The 22,344-nt window shown below is 36.6% G+C and overlaps 1 protein-coding gene across 2 annotated transcripts in view; it reads right to left on the bottom strand.

Annotated features, from left to right (window-relative positions):
- Positions 1–934: 934 nt before the first annotated feature.
- LOC127628850 (MICOS complex subunit mic25a-like) overlaps positions 935–22,344 on the bottom strand; it is a 91,410-nt gene continuing 70,000 nt past the window's right edge. For both annotated transcript variants that reach the window (XM_052105788.1, XM_052105789.1), the window contains one exon: positions 935–3,713. In XM_052105788.1, coding sequence (XP_051961748.1) covers positions 3,690–3,713 — 24 coding nt within the window. In that variant the 3' untranslated portion in view covers positions 935–3,689. The remainder of the gene's footprint in view (positions 3,714–22,344) is intronic.

The raw sequence follows: 22,344 nt of genomic DNA, 5'->3' as shown, positions 1-22,344 counted from the left end.
TGTTTACGAATCACTGCCCACACAGAGGTAACAGCTAAAATAAGCAACTTCATATTGGTGGACACAGCGTCAAAGTTCACCTAATTAAACTCCACATGAACTTCATAAGGAAAATTTCTCACCACCGAATGCCATCGCATGGAATACACAATAGCCTGGATTCTCATTAGGATGACTGTATTTTGCTCTTGAAATTTCACTGTGCAAATGTAAATGTGACCTTTAAACCTAAACCACGATTTTAATAGGAAAATCACGGTTGCACACCATGAAAGAAAAGAAAAAGGAAGCGTATTACAGGTAATCGACATACAGTACATCATAAATAAATGTGGAACGAGTAAATACATTTGTTCACAGACATTTTCCTTGATCTTTTGACATGTAAGAGAATATTGTACTATAAAAACATACTGTTAGGCTTAGAACTCAAACCTTCTTCCACACTGCAAAAAAAGAGCATTTATTGAAACCAAGCTGCCAAAATGACTCATTGTCTATTTCTTCCTCATTGTGATGTCACACTACTTTTAACCCTTTTAAATTATGGTAAGTTCCTCATACAAAGCAATCACGTGCCTTCAGAATGCTTAGTAAGGGATCATGTACATTTCAGCCAGTTGTTATCGCAAAATAAACCAAAGCAGAGGGGACTTGTATCACCCTGAAGGGGTTTATTTAGCAGTTAACAACCGGCTGACTGTACGTTATCCTGCTTATTACATGGCTAATAACCAAATAGATATACAAGGACATAAAATATTGATTTGTATTGAAAGTATGGAATTGTGTGAGAAGAAATCTGGAAAGCCACCTCGGATTTGCATCGGAGTTCTGTTGGTGTTTATTTTATGGTAAAATGGTAATTAATGGTATTCAGTGTAATTATTAAATAAATAAATGCACATGAAACATGCACGAGTTGAAATTATTTTATTAGCTTACTTGTAGAGACTGCGCAGTGATCTGAAAATTAGTAAAGATGGCCCAGATACCTGGATGAGCTGATCAGACAGCTAGATGGCGCCACTGACTAAACAGAATCAGGTTTTCTAGAGAGCCGTGTAATAAAAAATATTTAAAAAGCTATATGTACTACAGTTATTTTAATTTCATAGCCATTTATTTATTTATTGTCTTTTTTGGAGCTTGACACCCACAATCATACTTCTATTGTTTAGAAAAGAGCAGCTTCTGGACATCTTGCTAAATTAACATCCATACTTTAATTGACATAAGGGGGAATAGATAAAGACACAATTTTCATTTGTGGGTGAACTATCCCTTTTATTTGCACCTTGTATTGCCGATGTTCAGTGCATATCTAGTGTACAGAGGGAAGCCCAGCTGTGCTCTCTCTCTCTCTCTCTCTCTCTCTAATGTTAACCGTGTATGGCTGATCTGGCAGACCTCATCGGTGTATGATGGAGCACTTACTGTATTAACCTTTGCCCTCATTCCTCGCTCCTGTTATCGCCTACCATCTTGTCCTCACCACAACACATACGGCACTTCTGCTGACTGTGTGTTCGCTGTCTGAAGAGCCTGTACTAAAGGTGTGCCATGGGATCACACAAACTCAACTCACACACTTGTCTTATTACCTACTGATTATATCATACTTAAAGAATACTTAAAAAAATTGTAAATTCTGTCAACATGTGTGATGTTCTTTCTTCCATAGAACTCAAAAGGAGAGGTTAAGCTGAATGACCGTTTTTACAATCCAATAATTTTCCAAAAATGTATCGCAATGAATATTAGGTTTCACTCAGAAATGCAACAAATTGCAAAAGCAAAATGGGTTGTGAATGTCTCAGATTCAGAATCAGTTGCCCCACAACAACAAATCACTACTTGCCCTCCACACTGTATGATGACAGACCACCCACACGTACACAAATTCAGCAAAGGCAACCTGCCTCGACTCTTGCTGTATCCTTAACAAGGTAATTCCCTAGTCAATCCTGCTAGAATGGATTGAGAACCTTATTAGGCCTGACAGAAGGGTGTGTGTATGCTGACATGAAGCATGTGTGCGCATCTGAACTGAGTGTAGAGATGCAGTGTGTGTCAGGTTGATAATTGAAGGTTGTGTGTGTGTGATGCCATCTCACCACAATTGCCTGAGCTCACATGGGAGACACAACCACGTCAAAAGCAACAAATTGAGGTAGTGTGTACATGTATGACACCGAAACGGTGTCACTACTCGCAGATCAATCATGTCTTCGTCTGTCTTCTCGCTACAAGAATAGGTTGCACTCAATCAGACACAACATTTGTACTCTTTAAATGTTCAGACATGTCAAATTAATTTGATTAAAGGCATACAATCCAAAAATGAAAATTCTGTCATTATTTACTCATCCTAATTTCATTCAAAGCTCATTAGCAGTTATTTTCCTGATATAGGAGAATTTCTAAAGAATCTTTACATGGCTCTATTCCATAATGTACAACGATAATTCACAGTGGCCACATCTGTCAAACTTCAAAAACAAATCACAAGATGCATGAAAACCAATGACGTTTGATGATAACACCGACTTCTAAGCTGACATGAGTAACCTGATGATGTCATTGACTTGTAGGCTGACAAAATGTGGCATATTTGATCGAAAGCTATACAACAGAGGGCAAGATTTACAGTGAATATCTCAAATTTAGGGCGATTCCTCATATAAAGCTATCCTATAGCTTCAGAAGACTTGGAATATAGCACCCAAGTCATATGAACTGCTTTTATAGTTCTTTTATATGTTTTACGTTTTTTTTTTCTTTTCTTTTTCATGCTTTTAAGAGCTTGACCGACATGGTCATTATGAACTTTTATTGTATGGAAAAGAGTTGTGTGAATATTCTTCATAATTTCTCAATTTATGTTATAACAGATATATGTTATAACAGATAAAAGCAACATTGACAGGATGTACCATTATGGGTAATCTATTCCTTTATCCATTGATATTAGGAGTTTTTTTAATGTGTAAAAATGCTGAAATGAAAAGACTAACCGATTCAGTTTCAGACATTCTTATGGGTTCTTGGTTAAACAAAGCTAGATACAGTGCAACAAATCAAACAAAATGTAGGAGTCTCTCAAGATTTTTTAAAAGTTATTTTAACTTGACACTTGATCTTAAAATGTGGTGCTCCAGCACGAGACGCAAAAAGAATAAAAGATAAGCGGTGCAACGGTCAAAGATGTCTGTCTAGTGCATGTTTACATAGATAAACCATTAAAAAACTGTGCAGACAGAAGCAAAAATGCATTCATGAATGTCTGATATTGAGTTCAATATTAGTCATATATAAAAAGGAATAAAAATACAGAAGCATGACCAACTTTGTCCAGTTATCCGTTTATGAAGATATGGTTTTGATGAAATACAATTCATAAATAAAACCCTGACAATTAAAAGCATCAGGACTTCCCGAGTGTAATATAAAAATCAAGCCTTGCATTTCTGCGATCCCATTGTCAGTGCTATTACAGATAATGGAAAAAAGTAATAGCGGCCTGTACAATATAGCTTGTTCACTATAATGTAGTGCGACTCAGAGCCCAGGGATCAGATGGTAATTGGATGGAAAGGCTGAAGATGCAGCGGCCCGTAAAACCCACCACACAGATGAACCAGAGTGACAGGTAAGATGGCAGCCCTGCTGAAGAGCAGTACAGATCTTTATCCGTGATTCACCAACAGATTCTGTGAGGAAAGAGAGAGAGAGAGAGAGACAGTGAAAACCAAGAAACTGAAATAAGCAATGCATTAATTACTGTTGTTATTGTGCATACTGTGTGTAGAATATAAAGTTTTGGTGATATACTGTATAGGCCCCCAGGACTTTTAAGATGGGACACATTTCGAAAACAAAAGTGTGCATAATTTATGTGGAATTAGTGATATGATAGAAGCAACTTAACTGGTAAAATTCATTGGTAAACAGTACATAAACAAACATCAAGTGTACAGTGCATGTAGACTAGACACTCCCAGGACTGTACTATTCCCCAAACTAATGCAGAAGCCAAATACAGATAAGAGAAAGGATTTTTAGCGCAGGTAGAAGACAGAACTGCACAGAAGAATGTTAAGATTTGTCATATTCATAATTGAAAAAATAAAATAAAAAAATACATTTAATAACATTTTTAAATAAATGGCAACAGAAGAATGATAACTGGAGTCTATGGGAGTGCAAAGCAACATAGTAAACCAGTCCTTCACACAATCTTTACAATCCACATGCCTGTTAGACCCTTTGAATCACTCGGTTCTTCACACATGATAGCAAAACATTACCATATTTTTTGAACATGGACCATTACCTGGAAGCATCATGTAAATACAATTATATTTGAATTTGGTATTTATATTAATGTCAAAAATACCAGTACTCCAGCATTATGAATGTTTTATGTCAATAGCAGAGAGAGAGAGAGAGAGAGAGAGAGAGAGAGAGAGAGACTACCGTTTATGTAGGCTACTTTATGGTTTGCAGCATACGTTCGGCTTCAGCTAGCAATGTCACAAATCCCTACTTGTCTTTATAGCTAACCTACTGCTATGCAATACATAATACTGGGGCATACGAAACGAGAGCACAACAGGGTTTACTAATTTTACAGGAGGCTTTTAGATGACATAGTTTCCGAAATTTGTCAGTTGGGATTTGGGAAGTATATTTACGTTTAACAGCGTTTGTAAAGTAGCACGACCAAACCTTTAAAAACCCCATGGAGCATTTTCACTCTTTCTACTTCTTGCAAATGATGTTCAAGATTTTTCTTTTTGAGCTCTACAAATGATCTCCAAGTCATCTGCTGAGTTTGCTTAATGTCTACAACACTCAGTCCACACACATACACACAGCATTGCCTTTACATGCATTGTAATTGTATTGTCATGTTCTGTTGTTATCATAATTGACTATGTATAGTATTATGATAATGATAATTTGGTATTATACTCTATGGCATTTTCTCTTAAATACAGAACTTTTGTAATTAAACATTACATTTATTTCTCTCTAAAATCTCTTATCTTTTTACAAAATCAGTCTGAGGGAGAGCATGTTGAGCATGAATGTCTCCAGGAAGCATATACACAGCCAACAGTTGCTGAAGCTTTTCATCGGTAAGTCAAATAAGACAAAAATTCAGCCGAAGCAAGTTATAGTTCCTGTCTATACAGCTGAAAAAAGTGGATTCCAGCAAATGCTTAAACAGTTAACCCCAAGTATCAGCTGCCAAGTAGAAATGATTTCATGTACACCGAGATACCTCACATCTATACTGAAACCAAAGACCTCATAAATTATCATCTCAGACACAAACCATTCTACAGTTGTACAACTGATCTGTGGACAAGTAGAGCTGTAGACACTTTCATGTCTGTAACTCAAGTACATAACTGAATCTTGGGAGTTGCAGTCCTGGTGTCTAGGCTGTTGTGGACTAAATACAGATCACACAGCTGAGAGTTTGATGGAGGCCTTTGAGGAAAAAATTGAAGAATGGAAGTTGGACATTGCAAGGATAGCAGGCATCACAACAGATAATGCCTCAAACAACAAGAAAGCCTTTCAGGAGTACACGTGGATTCCTTGTTTTGGGCACAATCTCCACCTTGCTGTAAACAAAGCAATTGAAAAAAACAGGGTGTCCGCAGCACTGTCAAGGCTTCGAAAAACAATATCTTCCTTCACCAGATCACCAAAACTTTCACGCCAGCTGGCTAAAAAGCAGGAAGAGCTGTCCTTCCCAGGACATAAATTGATACATGACGAACCCAATCGTTGGAATTCGTCTTTTGACATGGAGGAATGTTTTTTTGGAGCAGCAGCAGGGTGTGTGTGCTGTGCTTGCTAAAGACCGGAAGAAATGGCATCTGATGTTAAAAGACTCTGATATCACCATTTTCAGTTAGTTTTTTGCTAGAAATTCTTCTCCCTGTCCAGTAGGGGGCGATATTCATGAAGAATGTGAATCACCAAAAACAAAAAGAAGATTGACACAAAAAAGCGAAGATTGACTGGGCAGGGAGGATAATTTATAGTAAAAAAAGACATGTATTATTCTGTTTCTCCCCCTCACCTATCATATCACTTCTGAAGACATTGATTTAACCACTGGAGTCTTATGGATTACTTTTATTCTGATTTCTGTGATTTTTGGAGCATCAACATTTTGGCACCCATTTGTATGGAACAAAAGTGCTGAAATATTATTCTAAAAATCTTAATTTGAGTTTAGCAGATGAAAGAAAGTCATACACATCTGGGATGGCATGAGGGTGAGTAAATGATGAGAGAATTAAAATTTTTGGTGAACTATTCCTTTAATATCAAAATACCATGGTAATATCATATTACCAAAGGTTAGTATTTGGTAGGTAGCCTAAATATAATTAGCTTTATTGCACTATACTAAAGTATACTGTACTGTGGCTTTGATAAGAAATCCAGAGATCAAAAACAATATTTTAGAGGGTTACAGTACACATGGTTCATCACTGCCTTGTGGGATTTCTGCCCATACATGCAAGGGGGTAATCATCACCCACTAAAGGTCAGGGCCCTTAATTCCAGTCATTCTGAGGTTCTCTATCCATTACAGTGGGTGTGTGCCAGAGAGGAGGGCAGGAGGAGATGGAGGGAGGACAGAGAAAGAGGAAGGGAGGGAGATGGATAGAGAAACAAAGAAAATCAAGCAAATGGGAGGACATTACGATGACATCTAATTCAAAGCAACTCACGTAACCATTATTTCAGAAAGCAGGCCTTGACCTCAGCATTGATATACAGGCAAAACGAAGACTGATGACGCAAGTTAATTAACTGTAAGCTGTTAGTAACACCAAGAGCCAGTTTAAAGTTGCACTACATAACTTTGAACTCTCTAGCGACATCTGTGGTTGAAATGTAAAACTGCAAGCAATTTGCGGAAGAATACATTACGTCAGTCGTGTTTAGATACAACTGATCGGACGGATGAATCTCATGATTTGACATTGCCTGTGTGTGATCATGACTGGAAGTTATACAGATCCTGAGTCATAACGTGCTATTTTCATGTTGATAAAATTATGTTATACAATTAAACATTTAAAAATGAAACATTACTTGCTTTGAAGAAGACAAACAACACTCTTATTGACATATTTTGAATGAATGAATGAATGAATGAATTGTACACTTTTCTGACACTACACTAAAGTGCTTTTACATAGAGAACAGGAGACTCTCCCGAATCACCACCAGTTACAAGTATATTTTAATAATTATTCAAGTGTTTGCATTGTATTATCAATTTAAGAGGTGAATCTCGTTATACAGCTGATTCGAGTTCAGTGTAAGACTTCATTATTTATACATTATCAATCTTGTCAACAAAATCAATGATGAAAATGTTAACTGACGAAAGGTTTTTTTGATTTAGACAATGGTAATGAAGACGAGACGAAAAAGGCGCATCAAGAAGATTATTAAATCATTTTATTAAAGAATACCGTTGATGAACATATGTTGATAAAAATTATACTTCAAGATATAAACAGAAGAAGAAACATCTTGAGAATCTGCAAATAGAAGAAGATATTAGATATGGATTCTTCTAATCCATTAATCCAATATATTGGGGATCTTTCTTGAGCGGTGTTGAACGTGCTAACATGGGCAAAATGAACTGCTTTAAAACAGGGTAAATACCTCATTCAAACACATCCAATTTATACGTGAGATTCATCAATATCCATAACATTTATGGAACAACTTACATCTGCACAACTAAACAAATGAACATGTGGACTTTAATGAAATGATATGCTAGTCAGAATATGCGTAATTTGCTTTGTGTAACATGCATTGTGAATACACCGTTTCCATAAGAAACACGCTACACGCAATGTAATATCCTTTCACGGAAATGAATAAGTCTCTAAAGCATAAAGAATTCAGAGTACAGCAGGCAAACTTCTAAAAAGTAGCTAATACTTCAGTCTATTCATTATTATCTCAGGACCTCAAGTTTTTCACAACAAGGACATTAGGCATATGTACATTTTTACTGTATGTTTGGTAAACGTTTACATTAGAAAATGTTTATAATTATTTTTATAAATATTTGAATATTTGGTTAATGTTTGGTCCGTTACAGTTTGACACTGTTTTGTCCATTTTGCACGTCATCATCAAGACTAAAATGTTATGTCATTTTTATAAAATGGACTAAAATTTATGAAAATAACATTACAAAATAATGACTATTTTTAAAGGGCATTTTCATCAAAAGACTAAAACTGTGACTAAAACAAAAAACTCAAAAATGAACAGGACAGTTGATAAAGCAGGTGAAACTGTAGGCCTAATAACACTGTAAACTAAAAACATAAAAGAGCAATAATGGGAATAAAATATACTTGATTAAACATGAAAATAATATGTACAAGAAGTACATTTCAGAACTCATACGTATTAGTATACATGCACAGTAACTTCCCCATTGCGATCGGTAAACACACGGGTAATGTTCGATTCATAAAAACATGATCCTATCAGACAAAATACTCCAAGCATTATAGCAGGTAAACAACATCGCCAAATGGATAACAGATAAACATCCATTCAGACTGCATCAATGCCATCCTGAACTGTGTGATTGACTGAACTGAACAACATCCTCAGCCGAAACATGTAACAGCCGGTACTTCTTTCCTGTGTTTACGGACATGACGTCATGACGCAAAGTGGAATGACATAAACCAGTGTTTTCGCACCAAATCCAACTCGACAGCTCAAAATACTAATTGTTTTTAAAGGCTTACCGAAATGAATTGGGGTAAGGTAAGGACATTGTTTTGAACACTGATTGTTTATGTACTTATTAATCAATAATGGCAATTTGTTCATTTTTAACCAAAAAATCTTACATAGTGCAGCTTTAACCTCAGTGGATTTACATCCATCATCCCAGAGGTACAAATCACCCTGGGTCATGAAATCTCAGCATTGATCCCAATTACTGTGCATGGGCTCAGAAGTTGTCTCAAAAAAAATATATAAAATTGGTTTTCTATGTAGGTTAAGGGGTTATTCCTTCTTTAAAGAGTAAAGTAGAAAATCTGTACAACGTTGCTTATGAATACTTTAAATTCAGTTAAGTACACTCTGGATTTTTATATACAGTAGTTTTGAAATTTATAATAAAATTTTAATTTCTATTAAATTGTATTATCCATTAAATTTGCCATCATTTTCAGTTGTTTTGGGGTGTTTTTTACGAAACCGGTCAAGTAAATGTTCTGAAACGTATTTATTCTTAAATAAAAATTTAAAAATAAATAAATCTAAAGCCTATTTTAGGGCCATTAAAATGTGTTAATTGTGCCATTATTTTCACATAAAATAGACAAAGTGGCCGCACTATGCATATATAGTTTATTTTGCAAATCAAACTATATCTGCAAAATGAACTATATATGCATAGTGCGGCCACTTTGTCTATTTTATATGTTATCTTTTAGGCCAGCACTCTTAAAATTCATTATATACACTGAGTGAAGCCTGCTCTCAACCTTACTTACTTGCCATTATTTTCATGACATTTCTGCACATTTACCCCCCAATTCTAATTACTGAAACATGAAAAAAAAAAAAAAAAGATGTGTTGTAGTAATGAGAATTGGGGGTTAAATGAACTTAATTGTCACAAAAATAAAGACAAAATGCAAAAAAAAAAAAAAAAACTATGGTCCTAAATGTAGGCTTTATTTTCTGTATGCTAAATATATATATATATTTATTTATTTATTTATTCTTTTTTTTTTTTTTTTTTTGATTTGGGGTCAAATATGATCAGGACAATTCCTTGACAGGTTTAGTGAGAATCATGTGTTCACTGTTTTGATTTTAATATTTTTAATTTTTATTTACTGTTGGAGCTATGAAAATTAATTTTTGTTTAATTTCAGTTTGTCCAATTATGTTTTTATTTTTAATTGCATTTAGTTTTCTTTAGTGCATTTACTTTGTGTTCACTTTAGTTTTCGTTTACCATAATATCACTGAGTACACTGAATCATACAACTAACCAAACATTGGCTATCAAAAGAGCCATAAAGAAGCCTCCTACAGCTTCTGCACAGGGTCACTGTCAGCTCAGCAGGCTTGAATATGTTTCAGTCCCTTATTGATTGGAATGCCGTTCCCCATGGTGAAAGCAGCCTAAGCCAGTGTTTGAGCAGAGAATCAAATTTTGATAACCCTCCTGAGGACCTTCAGGATCAAAACATGGAGCTAACTGGTGGTTGAACTAAGAGGATGGGATATAGAGATAATTACAATGGGCCAAACACTGAGACTTGAGGTACGCCGACTGCACCGACAGTGCCCGTGTGGTGAATTGACTTGTGGTCGATGGCAGTAGGGTGAGGTGTGGGTGTTATAAGAATGTTCAGAGCTGAGACACATATAACAAATAAGAAAGCTGAGAGATCAATATCACAGCCGTGAGGGATTCCTCACAATGCAGACTGCATGAAGGACAAATACTGTCCAGAATAAATGGCTCAGGTGGTAGAGCGGGTTGTCCACTAATCGCAGGGTTGATGGTTCGATTCCCAGCCCACTACGACTCCACGAAGTGTCCTTGGGCAAGACACTGAACCCCAAGTTGCTCCCAATGGTAGGCTAGCACCTTGCATGGTAGCTCTGCCGTCATTGGTGTGTGAATGTGTGTGTGAATTTGTGAATGAGAGCAGTGTAAAGCGCTTTGAATACCACTAAGGTTAAAAAGGTGCTATACAAGTGTGGACCATTTACCATTTACATAGTGTCTCTAAAGAAGTGAATGAGACATTTGATGCCACATTAGAAGTGTGATGTATAGTGGCATCAAAGGGACACAAAATTAGAAAAGTCTAAAATATAAAAAATAAAAAGCTACTAAATGGGTAGTTGGCTCATAATGTCAATGTGCCATTTTTTGTAAATTCAAAATTCATTTGAATTATTAACTGTTCAGCAATTCTTGCTGATTTTATCTACTCAAGGTACTGTACAGTTTAGTCTCGCTTTCCAACCACACAATACCACACATTTTTGTCCTTTTTCTTAACTTGAGAGAGGCTGACATTATTAAGTAACAGCAAAGAGTGAACATTAACCTGCGAAGCACGCACATTTTAGAATGTCAATAGTACTAGTAGTACTGGATTGTACTGGACGGCACACATCTAAACACAACTGAACAAACCAGACTGTCAAACATTCTGTTGCTGTGGGGCCGTTCAGTTTGAAAGCATACTTGAACTAAATAAAAGCTAGATGCAGCACAATGAATACAACAAAACGCAGGTGTCGAGACACACTTTTAAAAGTTGATGTTCTTTGTAACCTGACACGGCATCTAAAAACCACTGCGATCCAGCACAAGATGCTGAAAAACATTGAGATGCGGCTCAGCGGTCAAAGATGTCTATCTAGTGCTTGTATACAAAGAAAAACTATTTACAAATGCAAACAGAGGGAGAAACGCATTTTGTGTGAATGGCCCCTTAAAGACCTAGATAAACAACAACAGTCTGGATGTCCATCAAATGAGGTGATGAAACCTGCAAAAACAGTTGGGCTGGTGTTAGTGTCTCGTTTTGCTCTCTGCGGGCTTGTCGACACTCCCCTCACTGTTAAGGGCAGGAAGAGACAGCTGCTGTCGCGAACATAGCAAACAAGAGAGAAGCAGATGAAGAAGAATAATCAACCAAGACAAACAAACAAGGTCAAGAGGGAGCTCTTGTCTGAACTCTGCATCAAGCAGAGCACATGAAAAATAGCCAGCAGCGACAGGGAGTAAGTTCAAATCTAAGAGCAAGTTCTGCTGATTTTCCTTCGCCAACTCCTGATTTGCTGTCTGATCTGTCTGCTCCTTTCATTTTCGAGTCAAATAAATCACATAGACACGGCCCATCAAATATGGAAGAGGAAGTACTCAACAACACATCTGGCATGAAGTATGCCCTGAATAAGGTATTTAATGAGCCTGATAAGAGTTGATTATGTGTTTGATCTTGTAGATTGGGTTGTACCCCAATTCTGAAAAAATTGGGACAGTATGAAAAATGCTAATAAAAACAAATATGAGTGATTTGTAAATTATATTCACCCTTTGCTATATTGCAAGCACTACAACTAAACATTATATAATGTTTTTCCTTGTGAATTTCATTTATTTTTTTTTTTTTTTAATTTAATATATAGTCATTTCAAATCAGATGATTACAACACACTCCAAAAAAGTTGGGACAGTCGAGCGGACGTCCCTGGAAAAGACAGTGCTGGATGGCAGTATATGTTGCCTCAAAATTTGTACATATCTGTTGGCGTTCATGTTGTTCTCACAGATGTGCGAGTTACCCATACTATGGGCACTGACACACCCCTGGCCCATACAGACACTGTAGTTTTAAGCTTCTGTCAACAAATTGACAAGTCTTGGACGATCCTTGCTCTTGAAGGACTAGGCTGTTTTTGGAGGCTCCTTATACAGTATACAGTATTATGACAATTGCCTCACCTGTTTAACTTCTGTTTTACATCACCTTGTTATTTCAACTACTCAAATTGTTATTAATCTTAAATTGCCCCCGTCTCAACTTTTTAGGAGCGTGTTGCAATCATCTGATTTGAAATTACAGTACATTTAAGAAAAAATTAATAAATTCACAAGGTTAAGCATCATATAATGTGTAGTTTTTTTTGCTTTCAATATAGTAAATGGTGAATATAATTTACAAATCAGTCCTTTTTGTTTTAATAGCATTTTCCATACTGTCCCAACTTTTTCGGAACTGGGGTTGTACAACTTTTTTGACTTCACCTTACATTTAGCAGAAAGTTTCTTTGAGGTATGCAAATTTCTTTCTCAAAAGAAAGCCAACCTGGCCAACATACCATAACGGTTGCACATACAACCAAAGATGATGCTAAAAACGAATTGCTCTCTTGAGAGCTTCAGACCATGTGGAAGTGGGAAACACACACACACACAGATACTTTTAGATCGTTCAAACCCAAGTGTAACGTCACTTACTTTCTTTCCCAAAGGTCAGACGGGTTTCGCGACCCCAAGTGCCCTGGCCACTACATCATGTCCATTGTGACAGGACATTGCGAGGAGAGATGAATATATGCATGACTTCTGCCCTCTTTATCTTTGGACATAAAGCTAAAAATGCCCTTTGCTCTAATGACATCATCATCACCATCATTCAAAACAGTCCCATTTGAATATTGTACACTACCTAGTGAGAACAGAGAATCATATTTTTAGCCTACAGCACTTCAATAAACAAGCTTTATGGCAGAATAGCACAAGTATATAAAAATGTAGAGCTTTTACATATTTCAGATCTGTCGTTATTGAATAATAAAGATCTATATTTGGGTGAATTTCACAGAACCTGTTAAGAACATGCCTGGTTGATATTTTACCCCAAAATCAAAAAGACTGGCCCACTAAGATCATATATAAATCTCTCAAATTCCATATATTATCACAAGATATTGCATTAGATCTTTTTAACAACTTCTTTTTAGTGATTATTTTTGAAAATATTCTTGAAAAAATATATTTTTATTGATAGGATTACTTGAACTGAACTTATACCAAGCCAGTGGAGGGCACTCCCTGTGAAACAAAAATGACAATAAATTAATAAACTCTTGCTTGATCTGAACAATTAAAATTAATGCTTTTTAATGCTGTTTCGTTCTCACCATTTGTACATTTGCTTTCACAACAATTATATTCAAAGTTGGTAAAACCATAAAAAAGATGAGCCATGTGTTATATATCTTTAGAAAGGTCCCAATTAGTAGAATGCAATGAGGGAATTAGTTTCACTCAGAGGCCAAACTGCAGTGAGTATTAGTGTTTGAAATTCACACTGACACACATAAATAGAATAAACAGGATGGGCTTTTTGTCATGTTTTTCCTTATTACTTTCTGAAACATACATTTAACATAGACAATGACATAATGTAACTTACAGCAGACTATCCAGATTCAAACAATCCAAACATCATAATATAATGAGTACATCTTAAAGAGTGTACGTGGAAAGACGATGCACAAAAGGCACTCAACAGTGTGTGTGTGTGTGTGTGTGCAAACACATCCACATATGTGCTCATCTAAAAGGACTGGGACGTTCCTGAACAATTAATATTTCTGTATTTTTTTGTCTAATTAATTTATGAATTTCCAATGGCTGGACATTATTGATTGGGAACACAAGTGTAACAAAGATAAATAAAAAAAATTATCGGTAACACTTTGCAATCGTGCCATTATTAGTGACATTAGTTAACATGAAATAACAATAAACATCACTTTTACAGTATATATTCATGTTTGTTAATGTTATTTATGACATGTAAATGTAAATGTCATAGAAAAAAATTTATCTAAATTTGTATTTGTTAACATTAGTTAATGCAATATGAACTAACAATAACTAACAATGAACAATTGTAATTTTATTAGCTAACAATAAAAAAGCTTAATAAATGCTGTAATAAATAGGGCTGCCCCCTAATAGTCGACCAAATGTTAATCGATGAGAAGAGTCTTGGTCGACCAAAAAAAAAAAAAACTCCACAGGAAACCGACAAATGGCGGGATTACTGCTGGTTGGACACTAGGTGGTACAATGGGGTAATTTACAGTGACAACTAGTCGACTAATGACTTATACGAACGACTACTAATGACAAGGAATATCTTTGGTCGGGGGCAGCCCTAGTAATAAATATATTGTTAATTAATAAGTTAATGATACCTAAAGCATTAACTAATGGAGGAGTGTCCACTACAGTGGTGGGCGAAGAGAAAAGAAACACATGCCAGGCTGGCACCCATTGCACGCAAGTATCTGTCAACCCCTGCAACCACAGTGCCTTGTGAGAGGTTGTTCTTGCTCTCAGGTCACATCATTCAAAAGAAGAGAGCTTCATTGTCCCCTGATAATGTATACAGACTGGTCTGTCTCAGTAACTGGCTGAATGTAAAGAAGGTCTAAGCCGAATTGTTTCTAGTTAATATTCTGAACTCTCAGCAATATTATTATATATTGAGTACAATTGTTTGTGTTCTTTCCCTGTTATTGTTTTCATATTTGCAAGTCCTATTGTGGATCTTTTTGCAATTCACTGGAATAATGAAAACATTTTAGTTTTTTTATTGGCCTTGATAGTTTTGAAATTCAAATGGCACTTTAACATAAAGGCCTGTGTTTTGTTATTTCTGTAAGAAATATGCCTTTCAAGCCAACAGTCAATTTTGAGGGCTTGATGGTTTATTGGAAATATGTTGTTCTCAGGAGAGAATCTGTGTTCCAATTAATAATAAAAAAGAAAATAAACAATAGTGTTTGAATGTAAATATAGTTTCTTTGTGTTGATTTTTACATTAATTACCATTTAACGTTTTTGAAATATCCATTATTACATGCTTCAGTCTTAAGAAAAAAAAAATTAATTGCGATTAATTGCAAAAAAAAAGTGTGACTAATTAGTAAAAAAAATGTAATCGATTGACAGCCCTAATATTAATATATACTATTCTATATAGTAATTTTCCACCTGCAGGTTTAGATGGACATTTACCGTCAGGCAAGCATCCATCTAAACATGCAGGCAGAAAATTACTTGCACAAATGAAGACAATTATAAATGTAAAATTATAATGATGATAAAAATCACTGAAATATAAATTATGGTTCGAGGTGAACGTGTTTTTGTATTATTTTATGTTTTAATCACAGATGTATAGGCTCCAGAGTTGTGGTCACAACGAACTACTCTGTGGAAATAAAGTGAACTGAACTCAAAGCAGCTCCTGAGCTGAGATGTCTGAGGTTATTTGCAGCATTCATAGACGATACAGTTCTTGCAAAAACCAAAAAATATATAAAATTTCAGAGGACGGAAACAAAAAGAGTAAGACCCTTTTACATGCGTGTGTTCCCTGAAACTGCACGCCCCTGAACAAACAGAGTGTCACACATGCACATAGACAGCTTTTCTGTCATTTGTCTTAATATAATAAAGTGTGTTTACACACACACACCTTATGTTTTTTTTATTATGAAATTAACAATAAACTTAAAAATGCAAGCAGGCCAAATTCCTCAAAACATGTGAATATACACAAAAAGGAATGACGACATTTAATAAGTTGTCATGGCAACAGTAATTAAGATATCAAGAATCCCTTCAGAATTTTAAATCTGCAAAGTCTTGACATTATTAAAAAAAATTTAATCAATTCAGGTAAAAATAAGATGGATATTTCAAAGTCTGTTAAAAGTGACACACTTCCGTCTGCCAGTTGGTGGTGCTATGACCGTGACCCACAATAGCCACATCAATGTGATCAGCCTGCAAGGACAAACATTTGGCTCAACTTTGATGTAAATCACACCATGCACGTAGAAGATACGAGACATTTCCTTATTCCAATTTCTTTACGTTATTTCAGCACGTCGCCATGGCAACACCATTTGATATATCAAAAATCCTTTCGCAATTTAGCATCGCCAATGTCTTGGCATGATGTCACCCACATTGGTACCTGTAACATGAAATCCCTGGGAGGAGTATTTTAAATTCCAGAGCATGCATTTTTCAAACAATCCAAAATGGCCAACTTCCTGTTGGGCAGAGCTTATGACTGTCAGTGTGAAAGTTGTCCAGCTTGATGAGATCTATATGTGTACAAAGATCATTGACTGTAGCTCAAAAGGGATGTGCTACAGAGCCCTCCGAACATGCCCATCTTCTAGGTGGTGCTAGAGAGCAGTAAATTGGTATTAAGAACCGTGAAATTACACTGGTATCGGTACTGACTACTGAAATGTTGGTATCGTAACAACACAACATAGATCTATATTAACATTTTGAGCACAGCTTGAAAAGTAAAAGAAAACTGTAATGTAATGTCTTTGAGGCACCAAACCTATATTGGTGGTTATATAAAAAACTTCTGACGAACAGAAAATATTTTGTAATTTTACATAAAAGTGAAGACTGTCAACAAGTGAAATTACATTGTAGTAACAGCAGTTGAAAAAAAATCTCCCCCATCTGCATTTAGTCTGGGCTGAATAGGAGATCAATCTTTTCAGATGCTTGACAGGCAATCTGGTACTTACAAAAACAAGTCCTCACCAACCAGCTTCAATGAGAAGCAATTTCTGTTTCCGTACCAATAGCCTGGAACATGATAAGCTTATTCTGAAAACATAAAACAAACAAAAAAAAACATTTGTTGTAGGTAAAGGAACCCACAATTTGGTCGTTCGACTTATGATGCCTGATGATAACCATGAAAAAAATGTGCATCTTTGAAGCTAGTCCATGGAGGTACTTCAAACCTGCTTTTGTGGATGGCATGATGGGCAGCAGAAACGGTATTTGCCGCTCTTCCTAACAGCTTCAATAGAATAAAACGGAGGAAATAGCTTTTGGAGACGAAACAGACAAAGTGAACCACCTTGTTCTGGTGCCAAATGGCAAACTGCACATGGATGCTTTCAAGGTAACAAAGTAAGAATGCCATTTCTACTGGACTTTTATCACATCTGTAGGGCAGGGTGTTGCAAAAAGGGGTCGAATCTATCCTGGTTAGTCAATGAAATCCACAATGGTGGAAAAAAGTCTTTAGAATAAGCCTTGAAGCTGATTTTTAACAGAACAATGTCTGTCTGGGTGGACTCCATGGTTATCAGGGTTATCAGAAGGAAGGCACAGTGGAGCAACTGCGGCGCCGCTATGGAAAGGTCATGTCAACCATTGTGTTTCAGGCTCTGGGCCTTGGGTTCCCTGCTGACTTCTGCTTCAAGGGCTTTGTAAAGATGTTCGTAGGCCATGTGGCACGTCTCAGCCAAAATGAAGCCTTCAGAATGGGTTTGATATGCTGTTAGCGCAAAGTGTGCACAAAAGTGATGGAATGATTGAAACGCAAGGAGAAGTACAGATTGAAAGATTATTGGAAAATTACGGCTACAAAGGGCAGTGAGCCAAGCATGTAGTAGTTTTGTGTTACATGCATTGTGTATTGGTCACATTTGGTTCCAATATCCTTCTAATGCAATGGCAGCAATTTACGCAAACAAAGCTCTAAAAACACTTGGATAAAATTCAAGTGAAGGGTTCAATTGAAAGTCAACAAGAAATACCATTCGCAACCAGTAATGTCTATAATGTGACAAAAATTTGGAATGAAACAGGATATTCAACAGTAAAACAAATTAGGGCCGGACTTTCTTATTTTATCTATCATGAATTGATTGGAAAGTGGAAAATAAGTGAGTAAATAACAATAGAAATTCTTATTTTTGGGTGAACTATACCTTCAAAGAAAGTTAAAATGGTTCATTATGATTTTACGTTGACTTGAAACCACTATCTCTAAAAGGGTGAGTCACAGCAAACTTCCAAGACTCAGATTACATGAGGAAGAATTGGGAAAACAGACAGGAAAACAAACCTTTATGCTTTCGTACATGCTTTATCATCAGGGGTAAGAAAACAAAATGTTTTAGTAATCCCTTTAGCCAAAGGACAAGCAGCCAGATAAGCACAACGGCATTAGCGTTTCTTCAGACTGGCCTCACATGTTCAGCTAATCAACAACACAGCCACTTAAGGATATCTTGGTAAGTTTCCCATGAGACGAAAGATTACAGTGAATTTTAAATGTACTCTTTCCAACAGCTTTGATAAAGGTGTAGTGAACAAGCTCTGTAAACCTCATGTATATATGGCACGTCTCCCGGGCTGAATATATTAACACATGTAACTGTGCCCATACAGAACTGTACCCTTTTGATATAAGGTTTCAGAGATGGAATGCATTCAGAAACGGCAAGAAGATCTTTTTGACAAATATTTCAATACAGTGTAAATCACAGTATTCTAGTTCAACCCACCACTACCCATTTCAAGGATGTGAAATAAAAATGTAATAAAGAAAATGCCTCTCCATCCATTTCTGTCAAGGTCTTTGTCTGCAAAAATGTGAGACCGTGTGAAGCTTTTTGAACCATTACTGCAAACAAGATAATCCTCACCATCTATTATATTGTGTTATAAATGTGCTGATGAAACAATACGTTCTTTCTGAACTCAAAGCACTTTAGCACGGCACTTTCAAAAAACTTTTCAAATCTGTGCTGGCAACAAACTAGCCATTTTACTTGATGTTGTTCGCAGATGCAAGCGCTATTATTTCAGGACACAAAAGAAAGAAAGAGAGGGAGGAGTGCGGTCTCCAAAAAAGAAAGATAATGGCGGTGGCTTTGATTGTTTTTTTCTAACACAGGCGGACTGAGGATCAATTCACTTTTTGAAAAGAGGGGAGAGGTTGTTTACAACGGAGGGACCTTCAGCAATATGAAAATGAAATCAATAATCTCACTGTGTGGAATGCATGAATGCAGGCAAGAGCTGTTTGGTCTGACAACAGAAAGAACGAGAGAGGGGCGATAAGGCAGAGATTGGGAAACATTTGTAGGTAGAAGCGTGATATGATGGCATATGATGAGCCGTGGGCTGGGTATTCAAGGAAAGGAGGCTGTTTTGAGCACTTATTGGGAGACTTTAATATTCTTTAAAGGGAATATCAAAGGTTCTTGTAGTTCATTTAGAAATTTAGTAAAGCCCTAAAAAATTTTATTGGTGTTTTGAGGCTACACTGAAAAAAGAAACGCATTTTTTATTTGAATCTTAAAGCTGAGGTATGTCCATTTTTCTGTGTTAAAATACTTTCCCCTATCCCAGCTTAATATGCAGAGACAACTCTAAGTAAGCCATTCATAGGTTAATTTTCTCAAAAATTGTAAGCACTGTGTCTCTATAGTGCTATGAAAATCCTCTGTTTGTTTTGAGCAGCCTGTCTATATAAACACATTTACATTGACACGAACAATGGCATGAGTTGGGGGCAGAACTATCTCTTTCTCTGACCAACGGCAGATGGGGCGCATTCATAAAGCAGTTTTGAAAGCAAAGTTTATTTTTGGTGCTGCAGAAATTAAATACTTCAGCTTTATATCCTTAAAGCATGATGCATTCTTTGAGAAGCAAGACATTAAAACTTGTTTTCAGAGTATATTTCTTGAATTAAGTTTGTCTTAATTTTATCTTACCCCATTGAAAGAGTAGTTCTATCTTCAAGAAAATGGACTCGTCTTGCATAAGACAGATTTTACTCCAATCAAATGCTCTCTAGAACGAGAATATCCTTCCCCCAAAATAAACTTTATCCAACTAGCAAGTAGACTACTAACTATTTAAAAAAAAGGTACAAGCCTATACATTTTTCCCACCCAAATCTGTTGTTTAAATTGAAAATGCAACAAAATACAGGTAAGGTAAATGCACTCGTATTTAAGTCCTTTCCAAAAGCACATCCAAAGGAATAAGGATAACCAAAAAAAAATAAAAAATCAACATGGCACATGGTTGTTCCATAATGTGCACAAAAGGAAGCCAAAACTCCCAGTCATAGCTTGAGAGGGTCACATCCGAGTTAATAGGCCTTTGGCTTGAGGGATTTGTACAAGGCTGAGAGGAGTTCTTCACACCAACGGTCGTGCTTCAATAAGCCGCAATAGTGCTGTGGCTGGTGATTAAAAGGTTCCTTTGCATGGATTCTCACGTTCTGTAACAAGGGTTTTGGAGGAAGATGGCCCAAAGGGACACTGCTTCAGTGTGGACTTGATAACACTGTCACAGTGCACCTCTTTGAATAGACCTTGAATTCAACATGAGATCAAAATTGTGCATATTTGTTTTCTTAATAAAATCTCCCTCTTATTGTGCACGATTCTTCAGTGCATGTTATTCAAAAGAAATACAAAAATATTTGTTGGACCTGGGTAGCTCAGTAGTGAAGACACTGGATACCACCCCTGGAGTTCACTTGTTCGAATCCCAGGACGTTCTGAGTGACTCCAGCCAGGTCTCCTAAGCAACCAAATTGGCCCAGTTTCTGGGGAGGGTAGAGTCACATGGGGTAACCTCCTTGTGGTCGCTATAATGTGGTTCGTTCTTGGTGGGGTGCGTGGTGAGTTGTGTGGGGATGCTGCGGAGAATAGCGTGAAGCCTCCACACACGCTATGTCTCCGTGGCAACGCGCTCAACAAGCCATGTGATAAGATGCGCGGGTTGATGGTCTCAGACGGGGAGGCAGCTGGGATTCATCCTCCGCCACCCGGATTGATGCGAATCACTACGCGACCATGAGGACTTAAAAAGCGCATTGGGGATTGGGCATTCCAAATTGGGAGAAAAAGTAAAAAAAAGGTATTAATGGAAAGGAGGCGGCGAGATCCGGCTTGACAATATAAATTATATTTAATTAAGAACCAAAAGACACAAATACAAACACATATGATGGACAGCTACCCGTAAATGCTCTCGCTCTCTGTCGCACCACCGTCTGAAGTCGGCCTTTATCCCTCTCGGAGGCTTAATTAGCCTGATAAGGGACCGGGTGTGTAGAATCACGACCCGGCCCCACCCTCTGCCCTGTTACGGTCTTCTTCAGCTTTCTTTTCTGCTGATGCAACCAAGGACATGCGAGTGGGAACGATATAACATCAACAAATAACATCATGATAGGGCAGAAATATTTTGGACCAAAATATTGTTATTGAGAATTTTATGTTTTAAATGGAGCATTCCACGGCATACCGGCGACTATACATTATCACTAGATAAACTGTAGATGCACATCTCATCCAGTTATTAAATAATTGCTGCGATAATTCACTTAATCTGATTGCTTCTCTCGCCATGTTTGCCAGCAGCAGAAAATGTGCTAATTGTAAAGTTTGATAAAGATAGCAACAGTAATAAAGGGTAGGGCTTAGCAGTGGGTAACAACACATGAAAATGCATATAAAATTATTTAGGGGGGAAAAAAAATTACATGCATTTTCACGGTCTCCGACATTCGCATATGACTGTCGTCAGGCATATGCACACATAGACAACAAAGGAGGTTTGAGCACCTGCTGTTTTTCTTCCTCGAGAGAAAGTGCCCTTTTTTCCAGGGTGTTTTTTATATATATATATATATATATATATATATATATATAAAAAATTATGCCCTCCCTCCCTCCCCATCTGTCGTTTGTCGGATGCAGTGAAAAGGCGGCTTTAGAGTCCAAACAGTATACACTATAGTACTTCATAAGGCACAATCAAAATACGAGTCAGGCTTTTCATGCGTTTAGCCATGTTTAAATCAATCAACAAAACAAATGTGTACT

The sequence above is a fragment of the Xyrauchen texanus genome, chromosome 35, assembly GCF_025860055.1.
Source record: "Xyrauchen texanus isolate HMW12.3.18 chromosome 35, RBS_HiC_50CHRs, whole genome shotgun sequence".
NCBI classification, from domain to species: domain Eukaryota; kingdom Metazoa; phylum Chordata; class Actinopteri; order Cypriniformes; family Catostomidae; genus Xyrauchen; species Xyrauchen texanus.
Note: the sequence above shows the minus strand (reverse complement) of the source record. Positions and strands in the feature narration are given on the sequence as shown.